Below are 13,529 nucleotides of genomic sequence, written 5' to 3'. Positions count from 1 at the left end.
TGAAATGATGAAGAAAATTATAACAAGCATGATACAATCTAAATTGGAATACACAGTAGTAGTTTGGGCTCCACACAGAAAAAAAATATATACAGAAACTGGAAAGAATACAGAGGATAGTGACAAAGATGGTTAGAGAATTAAAAGACTTAAGCTATGAAGAAAGACTTGAAGAGATGAGATTACCAACACTACAAGATAGAAAAGAAAGAGGAGACCTGATAACAATGTACAAATTAGTAAACAATATAGAAAGAATAGACAGAAATGACTTTGTATCACAGATGGAAGAGGGAGAGAGACAGTCAAGGGAACATGGGAAGAAAATAAAGAGTGGATGTTCAAGTGACATCAAGAAATATAGCTTCCCGTATAGAACAACTGAAATCTGGAATGATTTGAAGGAAGAGGTGGTCACAGTGAACAGTGTACACGTTTAAAGAGAAACTGGATAAATATGGTTATAGAGACAGGACAAAATGAGCTTTGGCTTATGCCCTGTACAATACAACTAGATAAATACAATACAAAATTATTAATTCTCAATACATACAGTAGGCACTAACATGACAGCCCTTTCATCAACTACACCATGATAAACCAAACAAACCCTAGTGTGATATCATTTCACCATTTGCCTTCAACATATCCTACATCCTTTTTGGTGTGTTGTCACTGAGTGAGTGATAATCCAACTCATGTCATCTCAAATGAGATGAGATAGGGAGGACATCTGCTCTTGCACACTTCACATAACCTTCAGGTTTGAGATTGTACAGTTCATCTAACCAGCCACTGGTGAAAACTTAAAAAAATAATAGATTTACAGTGTTCCCCAGCTATTCATGGGGGTTACATTCCAAGGCCTCCCACAGACAGCAAAAACTCACGAATATGGGAAACCACCCATACAAGGCTCAGCAATATCTATGTTTATATTTTTAAACAATATACAACTAATATATACATCTCACACTTATCAAATGCATTTTAAATTCATTTTAACACAATAATATCAGTTATTATATACAGTACAGTACAAATATTTTAATTAAAAAATACAGTACACTAAAAATGGTGACTAAACTAATATATACAGTAAACCCTTGATATAATGAGCCTCTAGTTATCAAATTTCGGGAATAATGCTTCCTTTAAGGCATGTGTTTGCCTCTTCTCCTCTCTCTCTCTCTCTCTCTCTCTCTCTCTTGCTCTCTCTTTCTGTTAACTTATCTCAGAGAGAGAGAGAGAGAGAGAGAGAGAGAGAGAGAGAGAGAGAGAGAGAGAGAGAGAGAGAGAGAGAGAGAGAGAGAGAGAGAGAGAGAGAGAGAGAGAGAGAGAGAGAGAGAGAGAGAGAGAGAGAGAGAGAGAGAGAGAGAGAGAGAGAGAGAGATTGTCAAGGTCACTAGCCGTCACACAGTTAGGTACAAGTACCAATGGAGACATAGTACAGTAGAGATGCACTTCACGCAAAAAGAAAAAGAAAAGAAAAAAAAAAAAGCCATGCACAAAATTTAAATATATGTAAAGAAAGCAGATACATAAAAAATATTTAATTTTATCAGTGATATTCTCCTATACTACCAGCCTTGTAGGGTATAGACTTTTATCTGAAGATTTTTTTGTAAATGTGGGGTAGGTTTTTAGGGAGTCTCTTAGCCAAAACCTAAGGAAGCAATTTTTTTCAGACTTGAATTTCTCTCACTTTTCTTATTACAGATGGAATGAGCATGCCTTGAACTACACTCCTGCATAATTTGGTGGCTTCTGCATGAATGACTACTTAGAAAAATGGGTGCGTCCGCACTGGACCATCATAAGACTGAAATCCAATGGAGACGCATTTTTCAAACTAGGTTTAGAAGGGCATAAACCACATGGTTGGCAAACACCAATCTCGCCTCCCCATTTCATATATATATATATATATATATAAGGTAGAGTTTTCAGTGACGGTAGTTGAGTTCCTTTACTCTGACTGGGAGCCTGACTTGACCCAGTAGAGATGCATGCACGGGAGCCCCTAGCACACACGGGGGCCATTAGGAGACACACATCTGGTTGTGATGGTGGTGGTGCACCTCCTTAAGTTTAGTGTTATTTATCAAAGTTACCTTTCCTATTTGTAATATTTTTCTTTTCTTTTTTTCAGTTGGATGTGAATAGTGCATGAACTAATACTATAACTATACAGTGAAAACTAACAGAACTGAAAAATCTAAATAAAGTGTCTAATAAAGAGCAGAAACTAAAAGAAAAAAATAATACCATAAAAAGGTAAACAGAACAAAAAAACAAAATAATGAATACTAGACTAAAAGCTAGAGACATTTACTGTCAAGCAGATATAGAAGCTGTAATTGAAGACCACAAAATATGAGTGCATGGCTTTAGTGTTTGCTTTTGATGTTAAATAGTTTAATGCATAGCAGGCTACACAGTAAGGCTTGGCTGTACACACTAGTAGCCTAAGTACCTCTAAGTCATCCTCAAGTATTAGTCGATTTTTTGCTCAACACATGTTCTGCCCAGAATGAAGACCTGGCAAAGGGCCAAGGTGGTGCAAGGCATTTTGGATAGAGTTTATGCTTTTAATCTCACAAAATGATAGCACAACTCAAACAACAGAAAGAGGAGAAAGAGCTTCAAAAGAACAAGAGGATAAATGAAAAGGCAAGCAGGCTAAAAAAAAAAAAAAAGAAACCTACTAGTACTACTACTACTTTTACGACTACTACTACTACTACTACTTGCACATCCAAGGCAAAAACAGGAAAAACTTCAGAGCCTCTATCATGCAGGCCTTTGCTTAGTACGACTTCTTCCTATGAGGATGACAATGTGGAAAATATGTCTTCACGATGGTAGTTCTAATGACAGCAGCATTAGTGCTGATGTGGATGAGAGCGGCGAGTTTGGAATAAAATTACCACTGGCCGAGTCAGCTAAAGATGATTGGGTTGGAGTGAAAGTAAAAAAAAAAGCAGCAGGTATCAGGAAAGGGGAGGGTCCAGAAGCCACCTTTCAAGGAGTATATTGGAAAAATACAATCTATTGACAGTGGGGGTATAACAGTGTCTTTTGCAAAGAAGAGTGCAGGGTTGTTTTATTTTCCTGACATGGAGGACATGTCATATTCTGTGTTCAAGAATGAAATTGTGGTCCTCAAAAATTCCAAACCTGTATTTCAGAACTGCATGAGAGGATACTTTTTTCCAACCGATAAAATGACCTCCATCACAGCATATTTTAGTGCAGACTAATAAGCAGACTCAGCATAGATAGCCTTGGCCACACGTCTCTCTTGCCTATGTCTCCCTCCTTTATTGTGGCCTATGTTATGTTGTCCTTTACTGCATGTCTCCCTGTAACCTAATATTTTTTGTACACCTACTATATTCTTAGTATTATGCCTAAAAAAAAAGAACATAGCTTTACTTGATTCCAGCTGAATTAGGGCCTATGCTCATGGTGTAGAAATGGAAGTGAATGTAATGTTACAATGCTTTCCTTATTTGCAGGCTTACAATAAGCATTTTGTTTCCCCACCCTACAAAGATTTTTAGTTCAATGTATGAGCACGAATTAGGCCCAATAATTCTTAAGCCGATTTACCAAGTTATTTTTCCGAAATATTCATCACAGAAAACAATAACAGAGTTGTGTATTTTTTCAAGACAAAATGTACACTTTTGTGTTTTTCACAAGTTATGTTATTCCAACAGTCAATATAGTGATGAAAATAATGTATCCTTTTTTAAGTTTTAAATCTGAAAGCATGTGTGAACAATGGACTTATTAAATTCTCGTCCATACTTCTCATTGCAAAGTGTACTTTACTGATGATGTTTCTTTTTCCTATTAAAAAGTATGTAGCATCTTTCACATTCTTTTTTTTTTGTACACATGTAATGTACACCTCCTATCAGCATACAACTACTTAAATCCTAACTAAAATCATAAGTACTATGCATATGTACTACAAAGTATAATTACATGTATTATAAATAAAAAAATAAATAAATAAATAAAGATTTGCATCTTCACTGGACTAGGATGCGTCTACTTAGGGTTTGGTAGTCATAAGCAGATGCACTTGAAATTGACCCACTACTTCAGAAAATATCTGAAATACACAAAAATAAGACTAACTATTTAGTAATATATAAAGCAAGTTTGAAATAAAAAGAATGAATGAGATTGACACATGAATTTTTTCTATGAAAACATTTGCACTTTTTGCATCTACATTGGGACTTATACCCTACATCTCTCTCTCTCTCTCTCTCTCTCTCTCTCTCTCTCTCTCTCTCTCTCTCTCTCTCTCTCTCTCTCTCTCTCTCTCTCTCTCTCTCTCTCTCTCTCTGGATATAGCAAATTTTCATCATTAGCAATGCACCATTACACCTGTTCATTATATTAAGGGTTTACAGTAATTTACGATAATTGAAAGAATAGTCCAGGTTCTATGGGGCAAAAGACTGAGCTGGTGGGGATATTTGGTAAAAATCTACAAATATGCGAAACCATGAATACTGAACCATGAATATGTTGGGGAACACTGTACTTGTGTGTATACAAAAACAAAAAATACTTAATTGATGATCATATGCACATAAATGTATTACGCATTTATTGACTAAGATAACAGATAATATTTGTTACAGTCACCACTAGCTAGTGAAAAATAATTTCTACCCACCAGGTGATTTATTTACTCACTGCAGTGAGTGAAATTTTCAGTTTTCAGGCCTGACTTTCCAGCATATTTTCTGCTGGGTTAACATCTGGGCAATTCCCAGGCTAACTCATCAACTTAACATCACAGTCCAATAAAAATCTACCTGGTAATTTAGCACTGTGGCAACAAGCACAATCACACATAAATGTTTATCATCACATATTATGTTTATTATACACCACTAACATCAGATCATACATAATTTCTCAAAACGTTCTACATTCATGGTAACTTTTTACAAGCAAACTGAGCTAGCCCCCTCAAGGCTGCCACAGCACCCTCACATCATCAGTGAAGCAGTGTGTTTCACTATACTGATAGTGCAGTGTAAGTCTAGCCTGTCCCTCCACACTGGCCTCCTCACATGAACACTATGTGTTGTGATCTGAAAACTCACTTCATCACTCCACTCTGTCATGCCATTGCTCCTTGGTCTAGCTCTTGTGTTGTCCAGCAAAACAAAGGTCAAGGTTGTATTCCATCATTCAGGAGGATCTTGTGGGGCACAATACAAGGTGGAATGCTCGGGTGATGTTGAAGGCAATACTGAATAGTTCTGATGACAATGTCTAGAAGCTTGGGATACACTGACTACAGCAGCTACAAGCATGCAGTTTGAATAGGAACTAGCAGCCTTGTAAAATGTAGTGCTATATATTGACAGGACAGCCAAGGTAGTCCAAACTCCAATTGGGCCTTATCATGATCAGTAAAGGTCCTGACAGGTTTGATCCCCAGTGAAAGCTTCTCAGTTAAATTTATCCCACCTTCCCATCAATGTCTGTATTTCCACGATACTTTAAGGCAGAACATGATCCTATACTGTCCACTTCACTTATGCTTCAGTTGACCCGTACTACCACACTTTCATCTCTCTCTTTTTGTGTCTTCATCCCTTCCTATGATTAGAACTGTTACAAGAAGGGATAATCTGAACATACAGATCTAACTTGACCTACACTTTAGAAGCTTCTTTTCTTTATTTTATTTTTTTTTCCTGATCCAGTAAATTAGCAATTATTTCCATTTGTGTCTTTGATCAGTCTTCACATATTATTTGAAGAGTAACACATCTCAAAAAAGGAAGTAAGCCATCCAGGGAGGGGACAAGATGACTTTATATTTGCTAAGACAAAAAGGAAAGAAATAACTTAGTTTACCAGACACAGTGAGATGTCCCTTACCTTCACAGAAACCTTAGTGTTAGAAGGGCTGCTGTTCAGGATGTCCTTGAGAGGGGAGCGCTGGCTTGGCCGCTGAGACAGTCCACCCTTGCTTTGGGGGATGTGGTCCTTTTCCTGGGAGGCTGTGTCCCTGTTGTGCCACAAAGCATTCTCATCCATCACACCTGCAAAGTGAACAATACAAGTGATCACAAACCTGTTGCTTGTTTTTTTAAAGTAGAAAAACCAGCCATGGGAGGGAGGGAGAAAAAAAAAAAGCTGAGATGATGGTCCCTGAACAGGGTCCAACACAGTAGTCAAAAACTGAAGGATAAGTGTCATGAAACCTCTCTCTTGAAGGAGTTCAAGTCATAGGAAGGTGGAAATACAGAAGCAGGCAAGGAGTTCCAGAGTTTACCAGAGAAAGAGATGAATGACTGAGAATACTGGTTAATTCTTGGATTACAGAGGTGGACAGAATAGGGATGAAAGAAGAAAGCCTTGTGCAGCAAGGTCGCATTAGGAAGGGAGGCATGCAGTTAGCAAGATCAGAAGAACAGTTAGCATGAAACTAGTGATATAAGATAGCAAGAGACACAACATAGTGGTGATGAGAAAGAGACTGAAGACAGTCAGAGGAGGAATTAGTGAGACAAAAAATTTTGATTCCACCCTGTCTAGAAGAGCGGTATGACTGGAATCCCCCCCAGACATGTGAAGCATACTCCATACATGGATGGATAAGGACCCTGCACAGAGTTAGCAGCTGGAAGGGTGAGAAAAACTGGTGGAGACGTCTCACAACACATAACTTCATAGAAGGTGTTTTAGCTAGAGAAGAGATGTGAAGTTTCCAGTTTAGATTATAAGTAAAGGACAGACCAAGGATGTTCAATGTAGAAGAGGGGGCCAGCTGAGTGTCACTGAAGAGAGGATAGTTGTCTGGAAGGTTGTGTCAAGTTGATAGATGGAGGAATTGAGTTTTTGAGGCATTGAACAATACTAACTTTGCTCTGTCCCAATCAGAAATTTTAGAGAGATCATAATACAGGCATTCTGTGGCTTCTCTTTGTGAACTGTTTACTTCTTGAAGGATTGGATGTCAACAAAAAGACATGGAAAAGCACATGGTGATATCATCAGCATGGGAGTGGATAGGACAAGAAGTTTGGTTTAGATCACTGATAAATAACAGAAAGAGTGGGTGACAGGACTGAACCCTGAGGAACACCACTGTTAATAGATTTAGGAGAACAGTGACCATCTACCACAGCAGCAAAAGAATGGTCATAAAGGAAACTTGAGAAGAAATTATAGAGAGAAGGACTGAAGCTGTATGGTAGTTTGTAAATCAAAGCTTTGTGCCAGACTGTCAAAAGCTTTTGATATGTCTTAGGCAACAGCAAAAATTTCAGCAAAATCTCTAAAAGACAATGACCAAGACTCAGTAAGGAAAGCCATGGTCATCAGTAGAGTGGCCTTGACAGATCCCATACTGGCAATCAGATAGAAGGATGTGAAGTGATAAATGTTTAAGAATCTTCATGTTGAGGAGAGATCCAAAAACTTTAGATAGGCAAGAAATTGAAGCAATAGGATGATAGTTTGAAGGATTAGATGTCACCCTTTTTAGGAACAGGTTGAATGTAGGCAAACTTCCAGCAAGAAGGAATGGTAGATGTTGACAAAGTTGAGTTTGACTAAGCAAGGAACAAGCACAGAGGGACAGTTTCAGAGAACAATAGGAGGGACCCAATCAGGTCCATAAGCCTTCCAAGGGTTTAGGCCAGCGAGGGGATGGAAAACATCACTGCAAAAAACTTTAATAAGTAGCATGAAGTAATCAGAGGATGGAGGACAGAGAAGAATAAGTACTGAATCGCCCAAGGTAGAATTTTTAGCAAGGTTTTGGGCAAAGAATTCAGATTTAGAAATAGATGAGATGGCAGTGGAGCCATCAGGTTAAAATAATGAAGGGAAAGAAGCAAAGTTACTGGAGATGTTTTTGACTAGATGCCAAAAGTTACGAGGGGAGATAGATCTTGAAAGATTTTGACTTTCTATTAAGAAAGCAGTTTTGGCTAGTTGGAGAACAGACTTGGCATGGTTCTGGGCAGAAATATAAACTGTATGAGATTCTGATGATGGAAGACTCAAGTACCTTTTGTGGGCCATTTGAACAATACTAACTTTGCTCTATCGCAATCAGAAACTTTTGAGAGATCAGAAGTCAGGCATTCTGTGGCTTCCCTGCATGAACTCTTTACTTCCTGAAGGGTTGGACGTCTTTGAAAAGACATGGAAAAGTGCAGGGTGGTATCATCAGTGGAGTGGATAGAACAAGAAGTTTGGTTTAGATCATTGTTGAATAATAGGAAGAGTGGATAACAGGACAGTACCTTGAGGAACACCACTGTTAATAGATTTAGAACAGTGACTGTCTCCCACAGCAGCAATAGTTCGGTCAGAAAGGAAACATGAGATGAAGTTACAGAGAAGGAAAGAAGCTTTAGGAGGGTAGTTTGGAAATCAAAGCTTTGTGCCAGACTCTATCAAAAGTTTTTGATATATCCAAGGCAACAGCAAAAGTTTCACCAAAATCTCTAAAAGAGGATGACCAAGACTCAGTAAGGAAAACCAGATCACCAGTAGAGCAGTCATAATGGAACCCATACTGACGATCAGACAGAAGGTTGTGAAGTGACAGATGTTTAAGAATCTTCCTGTTGAGGATAGATTCAAAAACTTTAGATAGGCAGGAAATTAAAGCAATAGGACAGTAGTCTGAGGGGCATCCTTTTTAGATGGCTGAATGTAGGCAAACTTCCAGCAAGAAGGAAAAGTAGATGTTGACAGATAGAGTTGAAAGAGTTTGACTAGGCGAGGTGCAAGAATGAAGTAACTGAAAACACAGAATAGACTCTAAAGTAGATTTGTTAAACAAGCTGATCATTTTTTATCTACATAAACATTATTAAAAATCGAGAAAATTGAGCCTTTGATTGCAATTTTTTCATGACTAGATCTGTGTTTGCATTGCCTTTAAATTTATCAATCAAAATCCTGAGATATTTATATTGATTTACCCATTTCACGGGTTCCTCCTTAACACTGATAATACTTGGAACATTTGTAAACTTTTTTCCTAAAATCTATTACAATTTCTCTGTTTTTCTTTACATTAAATATCAAATAATTTTCATTACACCCCTCAACAAATTTTTGGACCTGAGTTGTGTCATTTCTGGAGTCATCATTTAGTATCTTTCCTGTAATCACTGTATCATTGGCATTTTTTATAATGGTACAGTTGTTAAAAACAGTCATACATTTGTTTGTGTACTAGCTTATAATATAGGGGGCAACCTGACCTTTGTTTGGTGACTGGCACCTCAGTGGGCCTTTTTCCTCATTTTTTTGCTGCCTTTGGACAGCAATCCTTTTACATACAAAGAAAATAAATAAATAAACAAATAAACAAAATACTGCAGATTCTTCCAAAGGAATCCCAAGGATGAAGGAGGGCACTTCAAGCCATGAGCGACCAACCACATGGGGAAAACTTGAAAAGCAACTGGTTCTCTATCACAACTACTGGGATCCATTCCCTGGGTGTAGCGAGTGGCCCTTCAATGGCCACATTTAAAGGGCAGTATGACAGACATGCTAAAACGCATACACAGGATAATACTGAAATAAAACCTGCATCATTTGAGGACTAGGTTAGGTTAGACTTAGATTCATTCAGTTCTTTAGTTTCACTGTTGATATATTCACTGTGTAGATCACAACTTGAAAAAATTTTATATTTTGTCAAGGAATAGTCAGTGCCCAGAAATAAGCAGGGCGAGGTTACTTCCATAATCCCCTTTACATGTACAAGCTGACCACTCTCAAGAGATGGAAAACAACACAGGAATCCTGCACCTTACGTAAATCCCTGCTACAGGAAAGTACAAATGGTAATACTACAATAGTGAAATTGGTGAGAAAGTTTGGATTATTGTTGGACTGCAATTTGGATTTCAAAAAACTGATGCGAAGGCTGCATAATACTATCTCTCACATAGGATTTCTGGTTTTATTATAGTTTAAGCCATTACACACTACGTGGTAATAACCTACCTCATTTTGTTCTTCTCACTATTCACATCATTTCTAATGATTACACTACTTGTCGGAAATTAATAATAACGCCACAATAGGCCTGGGAATGCACAGCGCTCTCAACTTTTTCTAAGCCCACAGGTAAACATAAATGGTGTATTGTTGCCTGAACTTCAGTTGTTAGGTTAGGTTAGGTTAGGTTAAGGTTTTATTATAGTTTAAGCCATTACACACTACGTGGTAATAACCTACCTCATTTTGTTCTTCTCACTATTCACATCATTTCTAATGATTACACTACTTGTCGGAAATTAATAATAACGCCGTGGGCCATGGGTAGAGATTGGGGACATTGGCTTAAACTATAAATTTACCGGATTTCTTCTCAGATCAATCAGCCACTCATAGATTGTTTCAAAATAATGTTTCATCACACCTAAACTATACTAATTCAATCTATTTTAAGTTGTCATCAAGTACCTTAAAAAAAAAAAAAAGGTAAAAAAGTAGCAAAGATTATTACTGATACACCGTCTTGAGTGACATCACTACTAACTGATCTACACTGGCTCCCAACTAAAGCAAGGATGATTTTTAAAATATATATGCATGGTGACTTACAGAGCTCTAAGGACTGGTAAACCTGCATATGCAAGGCAAAAACTGACCATGTATGACCAAAATATTAATGAAACTACAAGACAAAGCATAAAAAAAAAAAAAAAAGACAATGGAGGAACTAAGATACAATGCGGAAAGAGGTAAAAGGAAGGAGTTTCACATTTCACATATGGAGCATCAGGGCCATACCATAGGCTTCCAAACAGTGTCAAGGTGTTTGCATACGTCTTTAAAAGAAAACTGAAGGCACATTTGTTTAAATTAAGTTGACCTAGAAAATGAGGTAATTAATCACATCACTCTGAATAACCCTAAAAATGAAACACCTTGGAGAATGGTCCTACCTGTGAAGACTGGATCTTGGAGAAGAGCCTCTTGAAATTAACTGAAGTAAACATTCCCGGGTCACCATTTCCAGCAAACACTGGGGCGTTTGGCAGGCCTGGCAGCCTGCCATCACCATAGACATCACTTACCTGGTTGTTACCCTGTCATTTTCAGCAGTATGGCTCGTGAATATAATGACTTAAATTGATACCCTCCACGGCTAGCCCACATCTTAAGGCACGTCAGTCCTTTGCTTAGTGTTAGGTAAGACAATTGAAGTCTGTTGGAAGGAAGGACTGAGTTATGTGCAGAATTTCCACAACTGTGCACTATTAACGCCATCAGTTCCGTAAGCATACACAGGCAAGGAAGGAAGGCCTCTCCCCAGCACCAACTGTCACCGAATCACACCCAAAATTTTAAAATCCAAACGCCTCCGCTCCACTTACTCAACCTTACCTTCCTGATTATAATTGCGTGACGTAACAAAGTACCTCCCCCTCAGAACCTCGATCCCTCACTTTTCAGACACTTGGAGCAGCGTGCAAGCCTTTACTTGGCTAAAAAAAATACGTCCTCTGACCACTACTGCCTGCAGCGAATTTGAATCCCAGGCTTCAGACACTCCTGATCTTGATCTTGATCTTGATGGAACAGGTGGCACAGGATCACTCCTGAGCCAGGCCTTTGGATCGGCAACTCCTGTAGAAGGGGGAAAAAAAAGAGAAACGAACAGCATCCTCTATCCTAATTGTTCCTACACCTGGCACGCCACATTCTCTCCAGAAACTCTTTCACCGCCTCAATCATCCTTTCATTCGTCTCTCTACACAGTCCCAGCAACAACACCATCCATTCATTTCCTGTCTTCTCCACTCTTTCATTCCTATCATGCCCTAACTCAGTATCACTTGCATCATCTCATTCCTGTCTCTGGCATACTTCACACACTCCAGCACCACATGTTCCACCGTCTCATCCTCTCCCATGTCACACATCTGGCACACTTTGCTGCAGGACTCAGACCACCTGTAACTCCTTGCATTCACATCCATACATTGTGCCCTCGCTCGGAAGAGATCACCGCCCAGGCTTCCATCATACCACCTTTCATACCTCGGGGCCTCTTTCTCCTTGTACCATTCCAGGGTCCTCTTTCTTTCCATTTCATTCTTCCATTAATTCAGTCCCACACATTTCACTTCTTTGTCTATCTCATTCTTCCATTTTCTCACACCCCATTCGGCTCCCACTCTGTCTCCTCTTGTTACCACCCATTCACGCTCATTTTAATTCCTCCCTGCCATTCTTATTGCCCACACAACTTGCAATCCATTCCTGTCTGTCATTCTCATGCATCTCTTCCTCCGTTTGCTTCCACTTTCATCCTCCAATTTCATGCTCCAGCGCTGCTGATCTTGATCTTGATCTGACAGGAGGCTCAGGATTCCTCCCAAGCCAGGCCTTTGCATCGGCAATCCTTAGGGAAAACAAAGAACGACAACAGAAAACGGCATACAGAGTCATACAGCATCTATCACACCACTAGTTCCTGCATCTAGCACGTCACATTTTCTCCAGAAACTTGTTCACTGCCTCAATCATCCTTCCATTGGTCTCCCCACACAGTCCCAGCAGCAACACCATCCATTCCATTCCTGTCTTCACTCTAGCGTGTCCCAATTCCCTCAGCACCACTTGCATCATGTCATTCCTGTCTCTGGCATGCTTCACACACTCCAGCACCACATGCCTCACCTCCTCATCCTCTCCCATATCACACACATCTGGCACACTTTGCTGTGAGACTCAGACCATTTGTAACTCCTTGCATTCACATCCATGCAATGCGCCCTCACTTGGAAGAGATGATCAAGGCTTCCATCATACCACTTGCCATACACTGCGAGCTTTTTCTCTCTATACCACTCCAAAGTACTCTTATGTCCCATCTTATTCTTCCATTCATTCAATCCCACATGCTTCACCACTCTATCTCATTTTTTCCACTTTCTAACATCCCATTCTAAACCCTCCCCATTTCTGGCAATCATACTCCAATCACTCTCAACATGCCTCCCCTCAAATCGTTGAAAAGCCCAACTACTTTCCAAACCACACCTGCTGCTCCTAACATTCCATTAGTCTCGCATCATCCATTCGCTCTAGCTTTGTACCTCAAGGTTACTTTTGCATGTCTCTCTCTAAAAGTACTCCAATCCATGTCCCTTCCTCAGGGCCTCAATCGCTGCATATCTTGGTGCATTAAGTGCCATCCTTGCTACTCTATTCTGTCCTACTTCTAACTTTTCTAATTCATTTTCATTCCACACAATCACATCCATACCATACATAATGTTCCGAACAGCCACGCTCTTCCAAACTTCTCGCAGCACGTCATATTTACTTGCTCTCATCCTTGCTGCACTTCCTAGACGACACATCCACTGGTTCATCATGCTTAGCTTTTCATTCTTTGCCTTCACACAGCCATTCGGACTCATTCACATTCCCAGGTACTTGTATTCATCTGTCTGTCGCAACACATTTCCTCCCAGTCTCCACATTGA

The 13,529-nt window shown here is 39.3% G+C and overlaps 1 protein-coding gene across 2 annotated transcripts in view; it reads right to left on the bottom strand.

The window, feature by feature from the left end:
• The window catches only part of LOC135093484 (microtubule-associated protein futsch-like), a 96,409-nt gene extending 84,406 nt beyond the window's left edge, over positions 1-12,003 (bottom strand). The window contains exons 1-2 of one of the 2 annotated variants that reach the window (XM_063992763.1): positions 11,419-12,003; positions 5,926-6,089 (exon numbers count right to left, since the gene is read on the bottom strand). In XM_063992763.1, coding sequence (XP_063848833.1) covers positions 5,926-6,084 — 159 coding nt within the window. In that variant the 5' untranslated portion in view covers positions 6,085-6,089; positions 11,419-12,003. Of the gene's footprint in view, positions 1-5,925; positions 6,090-10,976; positions 11,240-11,418 lie in introns of those variants that run through there. The other variant, XM_063992764.1, reaches the window with a different exon arrangement.
• Positions 12,004-13,529: the final 1,526 nt, after the last annotated feature.

Source organism: Scylla paramamosain, chromosome 43 (assembly GCF_035594125.1).
Source record: "Scylla paramamosain isolate STU-SP2022 chromosome 43, ASM3559412v1, whole genome shotgun sequence".
In the NCBI taxonomy this organism is placed as follows: Eukaryota; Metazoa; Arthropoda; class Malacostraca; order Decapoda; family Portunidae; genus Scylla; species Scylla paramamosain.
The sequence above is the reverse complement of the archived record's forward strand: the minus strand, read 5'-3'. Positions and strand labels throughout refer to the sequence as shown.